Consider the following 13,856-nt stretch of genomic DNA (forward strand, 5'->3'; position numbering starts at 1 on the left):
ATAGATAGTACCACAGCATGTTTCCTTAATAACTGATCACACGTCCTTATCACCAATTTTTAGATAGTACAGAAATGTCATACACACTGGTACTTTATCCATATATTCATATATTATTTATTTTATATGTGTGTTGAGTGTGTGTGTGTGTGTGTGTGTGTGTGTGTGTACATACACCCATACAGAGCCCATGCAGTCCAACCTTGACTGTACAGCTGTGTTTGGTCTTGGGGGCGGGACTGCTGGACCCTTTTGGACCGTGGTACATGCTGGTTGTTGTAGTATAGACCCGCCCCCCGCTGTAACGCGGCCGCCTGTAGAAGAACTACAACTCCCGTGCGCTGCCGCTGGCGAGCCACGCTCCTATTGGCTGGCGCGGGCAGCCGCAGCCCCAGAGAATGAATGAAAGTGGAATAGCTGTATATATTGGGACGCTTCATGTCCAACGCCGGGGATCTGCAGCCTTACATTCTATCATTCTATATCAACATGGCCACGGCAGTGCAGAACCCGCTCAAATCGTGAGTACCGCGCTCCTGAGGGCGATTCTCTATTTGCAGCGTTTTTATTGCGCTTTTTTGTGGGAGCGCGCGCGTGTGTGCGAGAGAGAGAGTGAGTGAGTGAGCGCGCGGTGGGAATGATCATCAGAATTACAGCAGAATCGCTGTGGATATTATTATAGACTGGAGAAGTGTCGGCGGGGTTGCTGTGAGGTTGTGGTTTAGTTCTTTAGCGAACGTAACGTCATTATTATTATTATTATTATTATTATTATTATTATTATTATTCTTATTATTATTATTATTATCGCAGCGTCTCCTAACATGTCATTAGCAGGTATAGCCTGTGATGGTGATAGTAGTGATGGTGATGATGGGGAACGCAGGGCTGATTGTGATATCGATCACTGTGCACGCGCCGGTCTGCTGGAATGTTAGAATAGCGCGTTTAGCGCGAGCCGGCGCACCATCGATCGCGGGAACTTGCGCGAGGACTCGCGTCTCGTGCAAAAAGCGGCTGTTTTTCCCCGCGCGCGTTTAACGGAGCTCACGGTACGGTGATGGTGCTGGTGGAGGGGTGATGGTGGTATTTGGTGATGTTGGGGTTGGGGGGGGGGGGGGGTTATTTCACCTGTGTGCATTGTGTGTGAGGAGACTGGCTCGCGCCGCTCATTAGTATGCAGGCTGTGGGTCACGCGACGCCGGTTACCGTGGGAATTCGGGTCCGGCTCCGGACAGTGACTCGTCTCGTGCGCGAATCGGAGAAATCACCGGTGTTCTGGTTTACCGGTATCTGGGCCCTCTCATCCGCTCTCTAACGGAATTCGTGCATTTAATAACCTCCTCATTTCAATTACTAATCATTTTTAATTCCACCTTAAATACCGCTCCAGCGGCTGCGCCATTTAAGGTGGAACGGAAGGTTGTGAGGCTGAATTCTGCAGGTTGTCGCTCGCAGACGGAGCTGCAGCCGCTCAGTCAGATTCCTTTGTGTGGGACTGACTGGAGCACTGTCCCTGCGAGCCGCCGGTGTTCTGTCGATTTGTGCTGCTCTGCCAAAGCATGCTACCAGACTAGTTGTAGACCATTTACAGGGTGTCCCCTCAATACAGTAATCACACGCTCACTGTAACTGTAGTGTTTTTGCTATTATTTTATAGTGCTTTCACACCTAACATCTGGACCTTTCAGTTTGTCTGAACCAAAAAAAAAAACTGCTTTGCCGCCAACTTTGCCCACTCTTGGCTGGTTCGCTCAATAGCTTCAATAGGGAGAACCTGGAATGGTTCTCCAGCTGTCTTAAAGGAGTTCTAGAAGTGCTGAGCTCTTGTTCACTGCTTTTCCTTCACTTTGCGCTTTGTTCTAAACCACATGAGTTGTTTATTTTTATCAGGTGTTTGTGAAGGATAAAGACATTTTCTGCACACATGTTCCTTCATAGTTTTTTTTTAAGTCTTTAGGACAAATATTAATAAGAATGTATATGTATACTGTGATTTTGAGAATTAATGCAGTATTGCAAACCGTAGTGGTGTGATACTCCAATATTTCAGTATTTTCTCATGCACATGTTCTGTGTGTGATGTGGTAAGACTGTGGTGAAGTAGATGTTAGGGATGCTGCAGAAAATAGTATAGTAAAATATAGTAAAAATAGGATGCTGGAGGCTGTAAGATTAAGGTCTTTTTATCATTATTGCGATAAGTTTGGATGAGAGGGGTGGAGGAGGGTTAAACGGTACAAAGTGGGGTACATCAATGCAGAGTGAGGTACAGGAATGCAAAGTGAGGTACAATGAGGCATAGTGAGCTGGAGCAAGGCATAGTGATGTAAAGTGAGTTACAGTGAGGTAGAGTGAGGCAAAGTGAGGTGAAGCAAGGCATAGTAATGTAGAGTGAGGTAAAGTAATGTAAAGTGAGGTAGAGTGTGGTGGAGGTCCACCGTGAACACCAAACTACTTCATATCAAGAAAAAAAATTATTGAAACCAACCCAAACTTATTTAGAATCTTAATATATTGTGTTACATGAGGGACAGCAGTGCTATTCTAATCATAAATTTACATCAGCAGTGCTATAACTCAATTTCATTCCACCTCATGTACCACATGTGATGTGAATGACAATAAAGTCTCCTTGAATCCTTGAACTCTAACCTAACCTATAGACGTTCCCTGTTGTAAACATCAGTCAGTAAAAGATGCTGTATAAATACTGTACTGTACTGTATTTCTCTTACAACACTACACACGTTTATTATAGCTGCACCTTTATTTACTAAAACATTACAAAACTATTACAAACTATTTATTTTAGCAAATACAGCCATTGGTGTTCATTGATTCTTTTATTATAAAACCAAAAATGGTGGCAATGCTGTTTTCTGTGACGAATTAAAGATTGGAGGTAAGATAGGTTGAAGACTGCAGGTTAGATAAGTAGGTTCTGGGGTTTGATAACAGATGGATGGTGCTGTGCTGGTTAGACTAGTAGGTTCTGGGGTTTAATAAAATATGAATGGTGCTGTGCTGGTTAGATTAGTAGGCTCTGGGGTTTGATAACAGATGGATGGAGCTGTGCTGGTTAGATTAGTAGGCTCTGGGTTTTGATAACATATGGACAGCGCTGTGCTGGTTAGATTAGTAGGTTCTGGGGTTTGATAACAGATGGATTGTGCTGTGCTGGTTAGATTAGTAGGTTCTGGGGTTTGATAACAGATGGATTGTGCTGTGCTGGTTAGATTAGTAGGTTCTGTGGTTTTATAACAGATGGATTGTGCTGTGCTGGTTCGATTAGTAGGTTGTGGGATTTGATAACAGGTGAATGGTTCTGTGCTGGTTAGATTAGTAGGTTCTGGGGTTGGATAACAGATGGATTGTGCTGTGCTGGTTAGATTAGTAGGTTGTGGGGTTTGATAACAGATGGATGGAGCTGTGCTGGTTAGATTAGTAGGTTCTGGGGTTGGATAACAGATGGATTGTGCTGTGCTGGTTAGATTAGTAGGTTGTGGGGTTTGATAACAGATGGATCATGCTGTGCTCATTAGATTAGTAGGTTCTGGGGTTTGATAACAGATGGATGGTGCTGTGGTGGTTAGATTAGTAGGTTTCGGGTTTTTGAAATAATATATGAATTATGCTGACAGTTTAGTAGTGTCTTTAGTTATTTATCTTAGAACACTGGAATGCAGCTAGATGCTCAATGCTAGCTAACAGCTGAACTCAGCAGTAAGGATTGGAGTGTGTTAGCTTGGATGCTAGCTGTGTTCTGAGATTAATTAATTGGTGATGTTTGATATCAGCATGATGTTACTATGCTGGTAAGATAGGGTAAGTTCTGGTGTTTTATATGAGTTGTGTATGATGTATGTACGCTACTCTGCTCTTTAGTTATTCAGTGTTTTAGATTTTCTAGTTAATTTAGTGTATTTCTTGTTTATATCTGAATTAATTTGGATTATGCTCCGATTCCTTGATTCTCTTCCTGTTTTCTGCATCTTGAATGATAAGGCCTTACATTTTGTTTTCAGTTTTGGCCAAACATTTCAGTCTCCAGCCCTTTTTTCCTGATCTCCAGAGGCTGGCTGTTGTCCGAGTCTACAGCGGTGAGCTGCGGTGTGTGCAGGTGTAAGCCGGTGTCGGTGTTTTTGGACAGAGCTGGTTCTCCAATGCTCAGCTCTGCTGCAGGCCTGAGCTGTAAAGTAGAGCCTCAGCATGTTTATACACTCATATCTGAAACAAGACCCAAAAAATCCAGAGCTGGATGGTGGAGGGGGCGTGGCCTCTGAACGCGGGCACATTAGCTGATTTATTCTGACATGCCGACCTTCAGTGACCGCTCTCCAAGGACCTAGTTAAAATGCAGTATAGTTTTGTAACGATAACTTGGGCTGGAGAGGCTCATCATTAGACTCAGCAAAAACACGCTATAGAGCACTGAACACGGGATCTCAGAGCCAGTACGTATATGTGTGCTTTATAGCACTAGGACCTTTTAAAGTAGAGGTGGTCAATACATTGTAAATATCAATAAATCTGTGACTTTTCATGTATGATTACTACAGTTACTTGAACTTTGAACTTTTCAAACTTTTGCCACATTTCAGGCTTCAAGCATAAGGATATAAAATATTTTTTTTTATGAACAATTAACAACAAATGGGACACAGCTGTGAAGTGTAATGAAATGTATTAGATATTTTCCTTTTTTTTTTTTAGAAATAAAAAACTGAAAATTGGGGTGTGCAATATTATTCGCCCCCCCTTTGCTGTGATTACAGCTGCAAGTCGCTTGGGCTTTGTCTCTATCAGTTGTGCACATCAAGAGACTGACATTTTTTGCCCATTCCTCCTTGCAAAACAGCTGGAGCTCAGTGAGGTTGGATGGAGAGTGTTGGTTTATGAACAGCAGTTTTCAGCTCTTTCCACAGATTCTCGATTGGATTCAGGTCTGGACTTTGACTTGGCCATTCTAACACCTGGATACGTTTATTTGTGAACTGTTCCATTGTAGATTTAGCTTTATGTTTGGATCATTGTCTTGTTGGAAGATAAATCTCCGTCTCAGTCTCGGGTCTTTAGCAGACTCCAACAGGTTTTCTTCCAGAATGGTCCTGTATTTGGCTCCATCCAGCTTCCCATTAATTTTAACCATCTTCCCTGTCCCTGCTGAAGAAAAGCAGGCCCAAACCATGATGCTGCCACCACCATGTTTCACTTTGGGGATGGTGTATTCAGGGTGATGAGCAGTGTTACTTTTCAGCCACACAAAGCCTAACTTTTGGTCTCATCTGACCACAGCACCTTCTTCCACATGCTTGCTGTACAAACAGCATGTCTTTTTTAACAGTGGCTTTATTCTTGCCACTCTTCCATAAAGGCCAGATTTGTAAATTATAGTTGTTATAGTTGTTGTCGACAGATTCTTCCACCTTAGCTGTAAATCTCTGCAGTTCATCCAGAGTGATCATGGGCCTCTTGGCTGCATCTCTGATCAGTCTTCTCCTTGTTTGAGCTGAAAGTTTAGAGGGACGGCCAGGTCTTGTTAGATTTGTAGTGGTCTGATACTCCTTCCATTGCAATATGATCGCTTGCACAGCGCTCCTTGAGATGTTTAAAGCTTGGGAAATCTTTTTGTATGCAAATGCGACTTTAAACTTCTCCACAACAGTATCTCAGACCTACCTGGTGTGTTCCTTGGTCTTCATGATGCTCTCTGTGCTTTAAAGTGCAGCGACTCTGTTCTGATACATCAGCTCACAGACGCTTCGGACGCAGATTGACATCACCCATTAAAGTGATGAGAGGAGAGAGCCATCTACTCACCCAGTGAGAGAATGGTCAAATGTGCTCTTTCAGGGCTCTGGCAGCTGATGGCAAGCTGCATGACTAGGATTCAAACCAGCAATCTCCCAATCATTATGACAGTGCTTTAGACTGCTGGACCACTCTGCGCCTAATAATTCTAAAACAATTATATATAATATATATTATACACTTGTGCTGTACATCATCCAGGCTAAAGTATCTATAGTGTTCTGCCTATTGGGCTCAGCCTTAATGTAGTGACCTGACCATAGCTCTCTGTAATGAACATCAATCGATAACAGATACTGTAAAACTAGACCAGTTTATAATAGTTTAATTTAGCTTTAATCACTTAAAATTTATAAAGAATTTGTAGAAGACAGTCACACATGTCAGAGGTTATATTTAGATAGTCACTGGCTACTCAAATATGTCTTATAAACTAACTACACTCTGAGGCATTTCTCTTTAAAATGAGTTTAAAATAGAGAATGAGAATTTAATAGATATAATATAAATGTGACCATGTTTTGAACAAATGTTTACTTTGAAAGGTTCAAATAAAATAAAATAGTCCAAATAAAAAAAAAATTGGCTGGTCTTTGTTTTTCTTGATTCACAAGTATAAGTATATGAGTTGGCCTGATGAATTTTATTTATGAAGCTCACAATAGTGGATAAGCTAACAAGCACAATGGCTAACGACTATGGTAATGCTAACTGTATTTCTGAGCTAATTTAAACACTGTTTTTGACAAACATATTTAATTTCCAGTTTCATTCAATATCAGAATAACCATAATAATTAGAATTGCATTACTCTTTACAAAGGTGTAATTGCATTATTATGATGTAGTATATTTTCATTATATTAGTGGCATAAAATAGTCTAATAAGGATGACAACAATACCATTTATTGCACTAATTCTGAAACAATATATCATCCAAATGATAATATCATCATGATGGGGCTAGTTTAAGTGCATTAGCTTAAATACATATATAATACATATATAATTGTCTATGTATATCTTTTTAAATTGTATTAAAATCTAACATATCAATCCAATGCTGATCATTTATTAAATCATTATTAAATCATTAAATCAATATTAAATGGGATTTTAATATTAATACACAAATTAATACACAAAACTGCAGTGGAATATTCTAAACAGAATACCATGCTGAAACAGAGTAGTACCTTTTTTTTCTGTGTAGACTCAGATAAAATAATTCCTGACTGGATAACTGGTGATGCGTTAACAGGCAGCACTTGACTGGGAATCTCTTAACCTTTTCCAGTGGATTAGTCTTCCTTAATCCCTCCCCTGCTTTCACTCATCCCCCGTTTCCTCTGATTTGAGCAGTCCAGCCTAGCGTAGCACTTTCCTCTGCTTCTGCTGGACTCTGCACTTTCTAATTCTGAACGTTTAGCCAGTCTGAATCACAAAATGGTCCGGCTTCTTCTCAGCTTCAGAATAATAAAGAATGAGGCATAACAATATAGAGTGAGGTAGTAAGAGGTAGAATGGTAAATAGTGAGGCAGTGGGGGTAGAATGAGGTAGTGAGAGGTAGAATGATAAAGAGTGAGGCTTAACAAGATACAGTGAGGTATAGTGGCTGCAGAGTGAGGTAGTGTAAGGTAAAATGATAAATGGTAAGGCATATCAAGATAAAAGTGAGGTAGAGTGAGGGTAGAGTGAGGTAGAATGACAAAGAGTAAGGCATAACAAGATAAGAGTGAGGTAGTGAGAGGTAGAGTGAGGTAGAATGATAAAGAGTAAGGCATAACAAGATAAGAGTGAGGTAGTGAGAGGTAGAATGGGAGTAGAGTGAAGTAGAGTGAGGTAGTGAGAGGAAGAATGATAAAGAGTAAGGCGTAACAAGATAAGAGTGAAGTAGAGTGGGGGTAGAGTGAGGTAGTGAGAGGTAGAGTGGGGGTAGAGTGAGGTAGTGAGAGATACAATTGGAGTAGAGTGAAGTAGAGTGAGGTAGTACGAGGTAGAATGGGAGTAGAGTGAAGTAGAGTGAGGTAGTAAGAGGTATAATGGGAGTAGAGTGAAGTAGAGTGAGGTAGTGAGAGGTAGAATGGGAGTAGAGTGAAGTAGAGTGAGGTAGTGAGAGGTAGAATGGGAGTAGAGTGAAGTAGAGTGAAGTAGTGAGAGGTAGAATGGGAGTAGAGTGAAGTAGAGTGAGGTAGTAAGAGGTAGAATGGGAGTAGAGTGAAGTAGAGTGAGGTAGTAAGAGGTATAATGGGAGTAGAGTGAAGTAGAGTGAGGTAGTAAGAGGTATAATGGGAGTAGAGTGAAGTAGAGTGAGGTAGTAAGAGGTATAATGGGAGTAGAGTGAGGTAGTGAGAGGTAGAATGGGAGTAGAGTGAAGTAGAGTGAGGTAGTGAGAGGTAGAATGGGAGTAGAGGGAAGTAGAGTGAGGTAGTGAGAGGTAGAATGGGAGTAGAGTGAAGTAGAGTGAGGTAGTAAGAGGTATAATGGGAGTAGAGTGAAGTAGAGTGAGGTAGTGAGAGGTAGAATGGGAGTAGAGTGAGGTAGTAAGAGGTAGAATGGGAGTAGAGTAAGGTAGTGAGAGGTAGAATGGGAGTAGAGTGAAGTAGAGTGAGGTAGTGAGAGGTAGAATGGGAGTAGAGTGAAGTAGAGTGAGGTAGTGAGAGGTAGAATGGGAGTAGAGTGAGGTAGTAAGAGGTAGAATGGGAGTAGAGTAAGGTAGTGAGAGGTAGAATGGGAGTACAGTGAAGTAGAGTGAGGTAGTGAGAGGTAGAATGGGAGTAGAGTGAAGTAGAGTGAAGTAGTGAGAGGTAGAATGGGAGTAGAGTGAGGTAGTAAGAGGTAGAATGGGAGTAGAGTGAAGTAGAGTTTAAAGAGCAGAGTGATGCAGAGAAGTGGACGTAAGCATGCATAAGTATAAACACGCTCTGCTGCGTAGGGCGCTCGCACAGGCTACGCTGTAGGCAACACATTGATGTAATGCAGAAGTATAAATTGCCAGACTGTTGTAGAGCTTGAGGAGGGGCCACAGTAATATTGTGTTCAGACTGCAGGCAAATCGAATTAGTTTATCTTATCTAATCTGTCTTCCAATTTTTTTTTGTTTCGCTTTTGCTTCAGCTACAAGTGTCACCTTTATCCATTAGTTTGTTATTGTAGCGTGCTCAGCTAACCCGCAAGGCGGTGTTTTATTGCAATTATTAACTACTGTACGTTCAGCAGGGATGGTGGCATGGATAACGTGGGCGGGCCTTGCTGTCAGGGACGCACATATCGAGACGATTTGGTGTTCACACTACTATAATAATAATAACATGATCATAAGCGTCTCTGATCTCGTCTGAATGTGATGGTGGTTTGAGTGATGGGATTACGATTTTCCTCCAGATGCACTCTATCTCGTTCACACCTGTTCACACTTCATACTGTATACTTCTGAAGTATTTACTATCTGAATCTTACTTCAACTCAGCTGCTCTGCCTTCCTGTTGAAGATGCTGATGTTTTAATTAGGGCTTTGAATCATTTGCATTGTTTTTGTGTTACTTAAGATGAAAAGACAATCCTCTATGATACTTTTAAGGCATCTGGTGAATAGAATAAAATACACATGAATATTTTTGGTGTTAGAATTGATCATTCAGTGTTCTTCATCGCAGGTTTACCCTTTTTTTGAAGCCAAATATCCAAAATGTATTGCAAAAGAAAATGAAATGAGATATCACAATATCGAAACTTTGTCCCACCCCTACTTCTAATGGTTGTTCTGCTGTGCTGCTTACGGTTTTGAAGGTAATGGATTGTATAGGATGGTATCGAGTGCACTGAGGCCTGAGAGTGAGGCTTTCGTTCTGGGCCTTTCTGTTTCTTCATCGCTCTGCTTTTTCACCTACCCTGGCTCTTTTAATATGTCTTTAACTAGCAGCATTTTTCACCCTCTAAAACCGGTAGGCCGCTTTTGGCATCCTTCCTTTTTATTTCCAGAGATATTCTTTGTCTCTTCAGCACGAGAGAGAAAGAGAGGTAGAGAGAGAGGACGAGAGAGGTAGGTATTTTTAGCCCTATGACCTATTTCTCCAAAGCTACCTAACTGACTGTCAGTCATTGCACTGGAGCTCAGGGACCTTGTGGTGAACAAGCACCATCAGTAGGTCACATGCGTTGTGCTGCGACGTGCCGTCTCGTGGAGCGGGCGTGCGATGTGGACCGTCAGGTGAAAGTACTTGTGGGAGGAGCATCAGACGATCTGATCCTGGGAGCGTCCCAGCAGTTCGGTAAAGGAAGAGCGAGGGCAGGTGTCGGTTCCTGGTGATTCAGTCTAATCAGCATAAAGTTCAGAACTAGACCCTGGAGCACGGGCCCTGCCTGGAGAGGCAAAATCTGAGCTGGCACTACCCGTGCCTCTTTATGTTTAAAGGTGGGGCTTGTGGAAGCCACACTAGCATGGAGAGAAATACTCTCAAACACACAGCGGAGAAACATACTCAAACACACACAGCAGAGAAACACACTCAAACACACTTCTGAGAAACACACTAAATCACACAGCGGAGAAACACAGTCAAAAACACAGCAGAGGAACACACTTAAACACACAGTGGAAAAAACACACACTAAAGGGAGAAACTCAAACACACTTCGGAGAAACACACTTGAACACACAATGTGAAGCAACACACTGTTTAGGGATATTAGGCTTATAAATGGGAAACTAAGTGGCATAGAGGCCCTTTTATGTTGATTACAGAAAGAGTTTTTAACTAATTTAAACATCAAAACACTGTAAAAAGCTACACACACATATATATATATATATGTCAATATATATATATATATATACTGCCAAAAGCAGTGTGTAAGACTGGTGGAGGAGAACATTCCAAGATGCATGATAATTTTGATTAAAAACCAGGGTTATTCCACCAAATATTGTTTTCTGGGCTCTTAAAACTTTATGAATATAAACTTGTTTTCTCTGCATTATTTGAGGTTTGAAAGCTCTGCATCTTTTTTGTTATTTTAGCCAGTTCTCATTTTCTGCAAATAAATGCTCTAAATGACAATATTTTTATTTGGAATTTGGGAGGAATTGTGTCTGCAGTTTATAGAATAAAACACCAAAGTTAATTTTACTAAGTGTACTCAGAAACTGAAGTGGTCTCTTATTTTTTTCCAGAGCTATATATAAAATATTTTTCCTAACATTTGACTTAAACAATTGCAGTATATCGGCTTACAATATCGCAGTCTTATGTACTATGTTATAATGAATTGTAACCTTTGAATCATGATATGTATTATATCACCAATTTCTTGCCGATATCCAGCCCTAATTGTAAATCTACCGGGACTCCTTTCCTGGGCATCTCTTCAGTGTCCAGACTCTTACAGGAGGTCGTTTGTTGGAGCTGTAGAATGTGGAGCTGAGCAGGACAGTGTGATTGAATGGGTTTCTCCATGCTGGAACACAGTCGCAGGCTGGTCTCCACAGAGCGTCCCTAAGGGGCAGGCCTTTAAACAAACACATCTAACAAATGTTCCTTCTAGATCTTCAATCGCGACATAAAGCGGTGAGAAATCGCGTTCGCACTGCTCTTTCCTCACACCGCTGTTCTGATGTGCAGCACTGTATTATATGTGTGTAATTACTAACAGTGTGTGGATAATGTGCGGTATATTGGTACGTGGTTGTGTGTGTGTGTATCAGTGTGTGTCCTTGGGTGTGTCGTGTATTCACAGCCTGTATTTCTCTACATCTGTGCTGATTTTTTTAAAGCATCTGAACAGCGAGAATCTGTTGGAAGGATCTGCATTGCTGTGCTCTGCCTGCTACATGTTAATGGATTTTGCCACTATAGGCTTCTTTGTGTAGTGTGCGGTACGTGTGTGTGCTGTCTGTGTGAGGTATATGGGTGGTACAAAGGTGCAGTACATGTGTGTGTTTGTGTGTGTGCGGTATGTGTTTGGTATGTGTAATGTGTGTGTGGTACATGTGTGCGGTACATCTGTTTCGTACGTGTGTGCATTACATGTGTGTAGCATGCGTGTGTGGAACGTGTGCAGTATTTATGTGATACATGTTCGCGTTACATGTGCAGCATGCGTGTGCAGAACATGTGTGTTTGGTATGTGTGTGTGGTAGTGTTTAACTACAATTCAGTGCTGTAGGTGCTTGTACCTCCTGTACCTCAAAGTTTTCATTGTCTTGCCTGGGAGCCTCATCCGAACCCTCATGAGGTGTGCGGTGCACAGATTGAGCGAAGTGTGGAGCTTTTTAATTTTAACAGTGCAGAAAACTCCGGCTGCAGACGAGTGGAGGAGCTGAGTGTGCACTGTTTATAACAGTCACGTCATAACATGCACAATTATAAAATGTACATTTTTCTACAATCACAGTATGACTTTTTACTTCACGATAGTGTGATTTTCACGCTTTAACGTTATCATAGCTTTATAAAAAATAAATATAGCATTAAAAAACATAGACTTATGTAATTTTCACCTTTTTTTTTAGCCCGACCCGACAGAGCCAGAGGAAAGTGGTGGGAAATCTCGGCCCTGTTTGGGCAGACAGACTAAACTCTAGTGTGTGGTATATTTGTGTGGTACATGTGTGCAGTATGTGTGCAGTGCGTGTGTGCAGTATTCGTGTGCAGTATGTGTGTGCAGTGAGTGTGTGAAGTATGTATGTGCAGTGAGTGTGAGTAGTATTTGTGTGCAGTGTGTGTGTGTGTGTGTGTGTGGTACATGTGTGCAGTATGTGTGTGGGGTACGTGTGTGCAGTGCGAATGTGCAGTGAGTGTAAGCAGTATGTGTGTGGTGCGTGTGTGCAGTATGTGTATGCAGTACATGTGTGCGGTATGTGCGTGCGGTACATGTGTGCGGTATGTGTGTGCAGTACATGTGTGTGGTATGTGTGTGCAGTGTGTGTGTGCGGTACATGTGTGCTGTATGTGTGCGATACATGTGTGTGGTACATGTGTGCGGTATGTGTGTGCAGTACATGTGTGCAGTACGTATGTGCAGTATGTGTGAGTGGTATGTGTGTGCAGTTCATGTGTGCGGTACATGTGTGCTGTATGTGTGTGCGATACATGTGTGCAGTATATGTGTGCAGTATGTATGTGCAGTGAGTGTGTGCAGTATGTGTGTGCAGTATGTGTGAGTGGTATGTGTGTGCAGTACATGTGTGCGGTACGTGTGTTGTGAGTTAAGTGTGAGCGGTGTGTGTGCAGTGCGTGTGTGCAGTGCGTGTGTGCGGTATGTGTGTGTGCGGTACATGTGTGCATGTGTGTGTGCAGTACATGTGTACAGTACATGTGTGCAGTATGTGTGTGCAGTGTGTGTGTGGTACATGTGTGCGGTATGTGTGCAGTGTGTGTGTGGTATGTGTGTGCTGGTGTGAATCAGCCTGGGTGTTTAAAGTAATTCAGCAGTGTGGATCCCAGGCAGCCGCCCAAACGCCGTTCCATCAGAGGAGATTTACAGCTGTAGTTTTTGATTGTTGTCACATGGAAGGATCCTCTATCTGCAGAGCCTCAGACATTACTGAAGAGCTGAAAAAATCCCATCACTGACCAAACACCGTCCCAACATTCCCGCTGCCCGTTTTCTTTGAGGTGATCTGTAAGCGTGGCCTTGTTGTTTAGAAATAGCCCAGCGTTGGCCTGAGTGGAGTGAGGTAGTGACATCACTAAAGAAATGAGCTGAATCTGAATGCCTGTTGTGAGGCAGAATGATGTAGTGAAAAGGTGGCCATGAGTCACCAGAGAGAGAGAGAGAGAGCTGAGAGTGAAGTGTGGACTATATACTGAATTCTAAACATATATCGTCACTACACACATCACTAGACCTGTCATGATCATTTCTGTATCAATTTATTGTACAATAAATGATCATGACCTCAATATTGTTCCTGTTCACAATATATATTCAGTTGTGCATGTTTAAAGAAGAGAATACATTAATGTAAATGGGTAAGTATGTTGACTTCACTTGACAGGTTAAACACTGTTTTTAACCTGTCAATATCAATATTGTGATA

The 13,856-nt window shown here is 41.9% G+C and overlaps 1 protein-coding gene across 1 annotated transcript in view; it reads left to right on the forward strand.

The window, feature by feature from the left end:
* The first annotated feature begins 398 nt into the window (after nt 1-398).
* The window catches only part of dpf1 (double PHD fingers 1), a 108,478-nt gene continuing 95,020 nt past the window's right edge, over nt 399-13,856 (forward strand). The window contains 2 exon segments of the mRNA XM_049467158.1: nt 399-419; nt 421-521. Of these exon segments, the coding sequence (XP_049323115.1) occupies nt 399-419; nt 421-521 (122 nt within the window).

This window comes from Astyanax mexicanus, chromosome 18 (genome assembly GCF_023375975.1).
Source record: "Astyanax mexicanus isolate ESR-SI-001 chromosome 18, AstMex3_surface, whole genome shotgun sequence".
Taxonomy (NCBI): Eukaryota; Metazoa; Chordata; class Actinopteri; order Characiformes; family Acestrorhamphidae; genus Astyanax; species Astyanax mexicanus.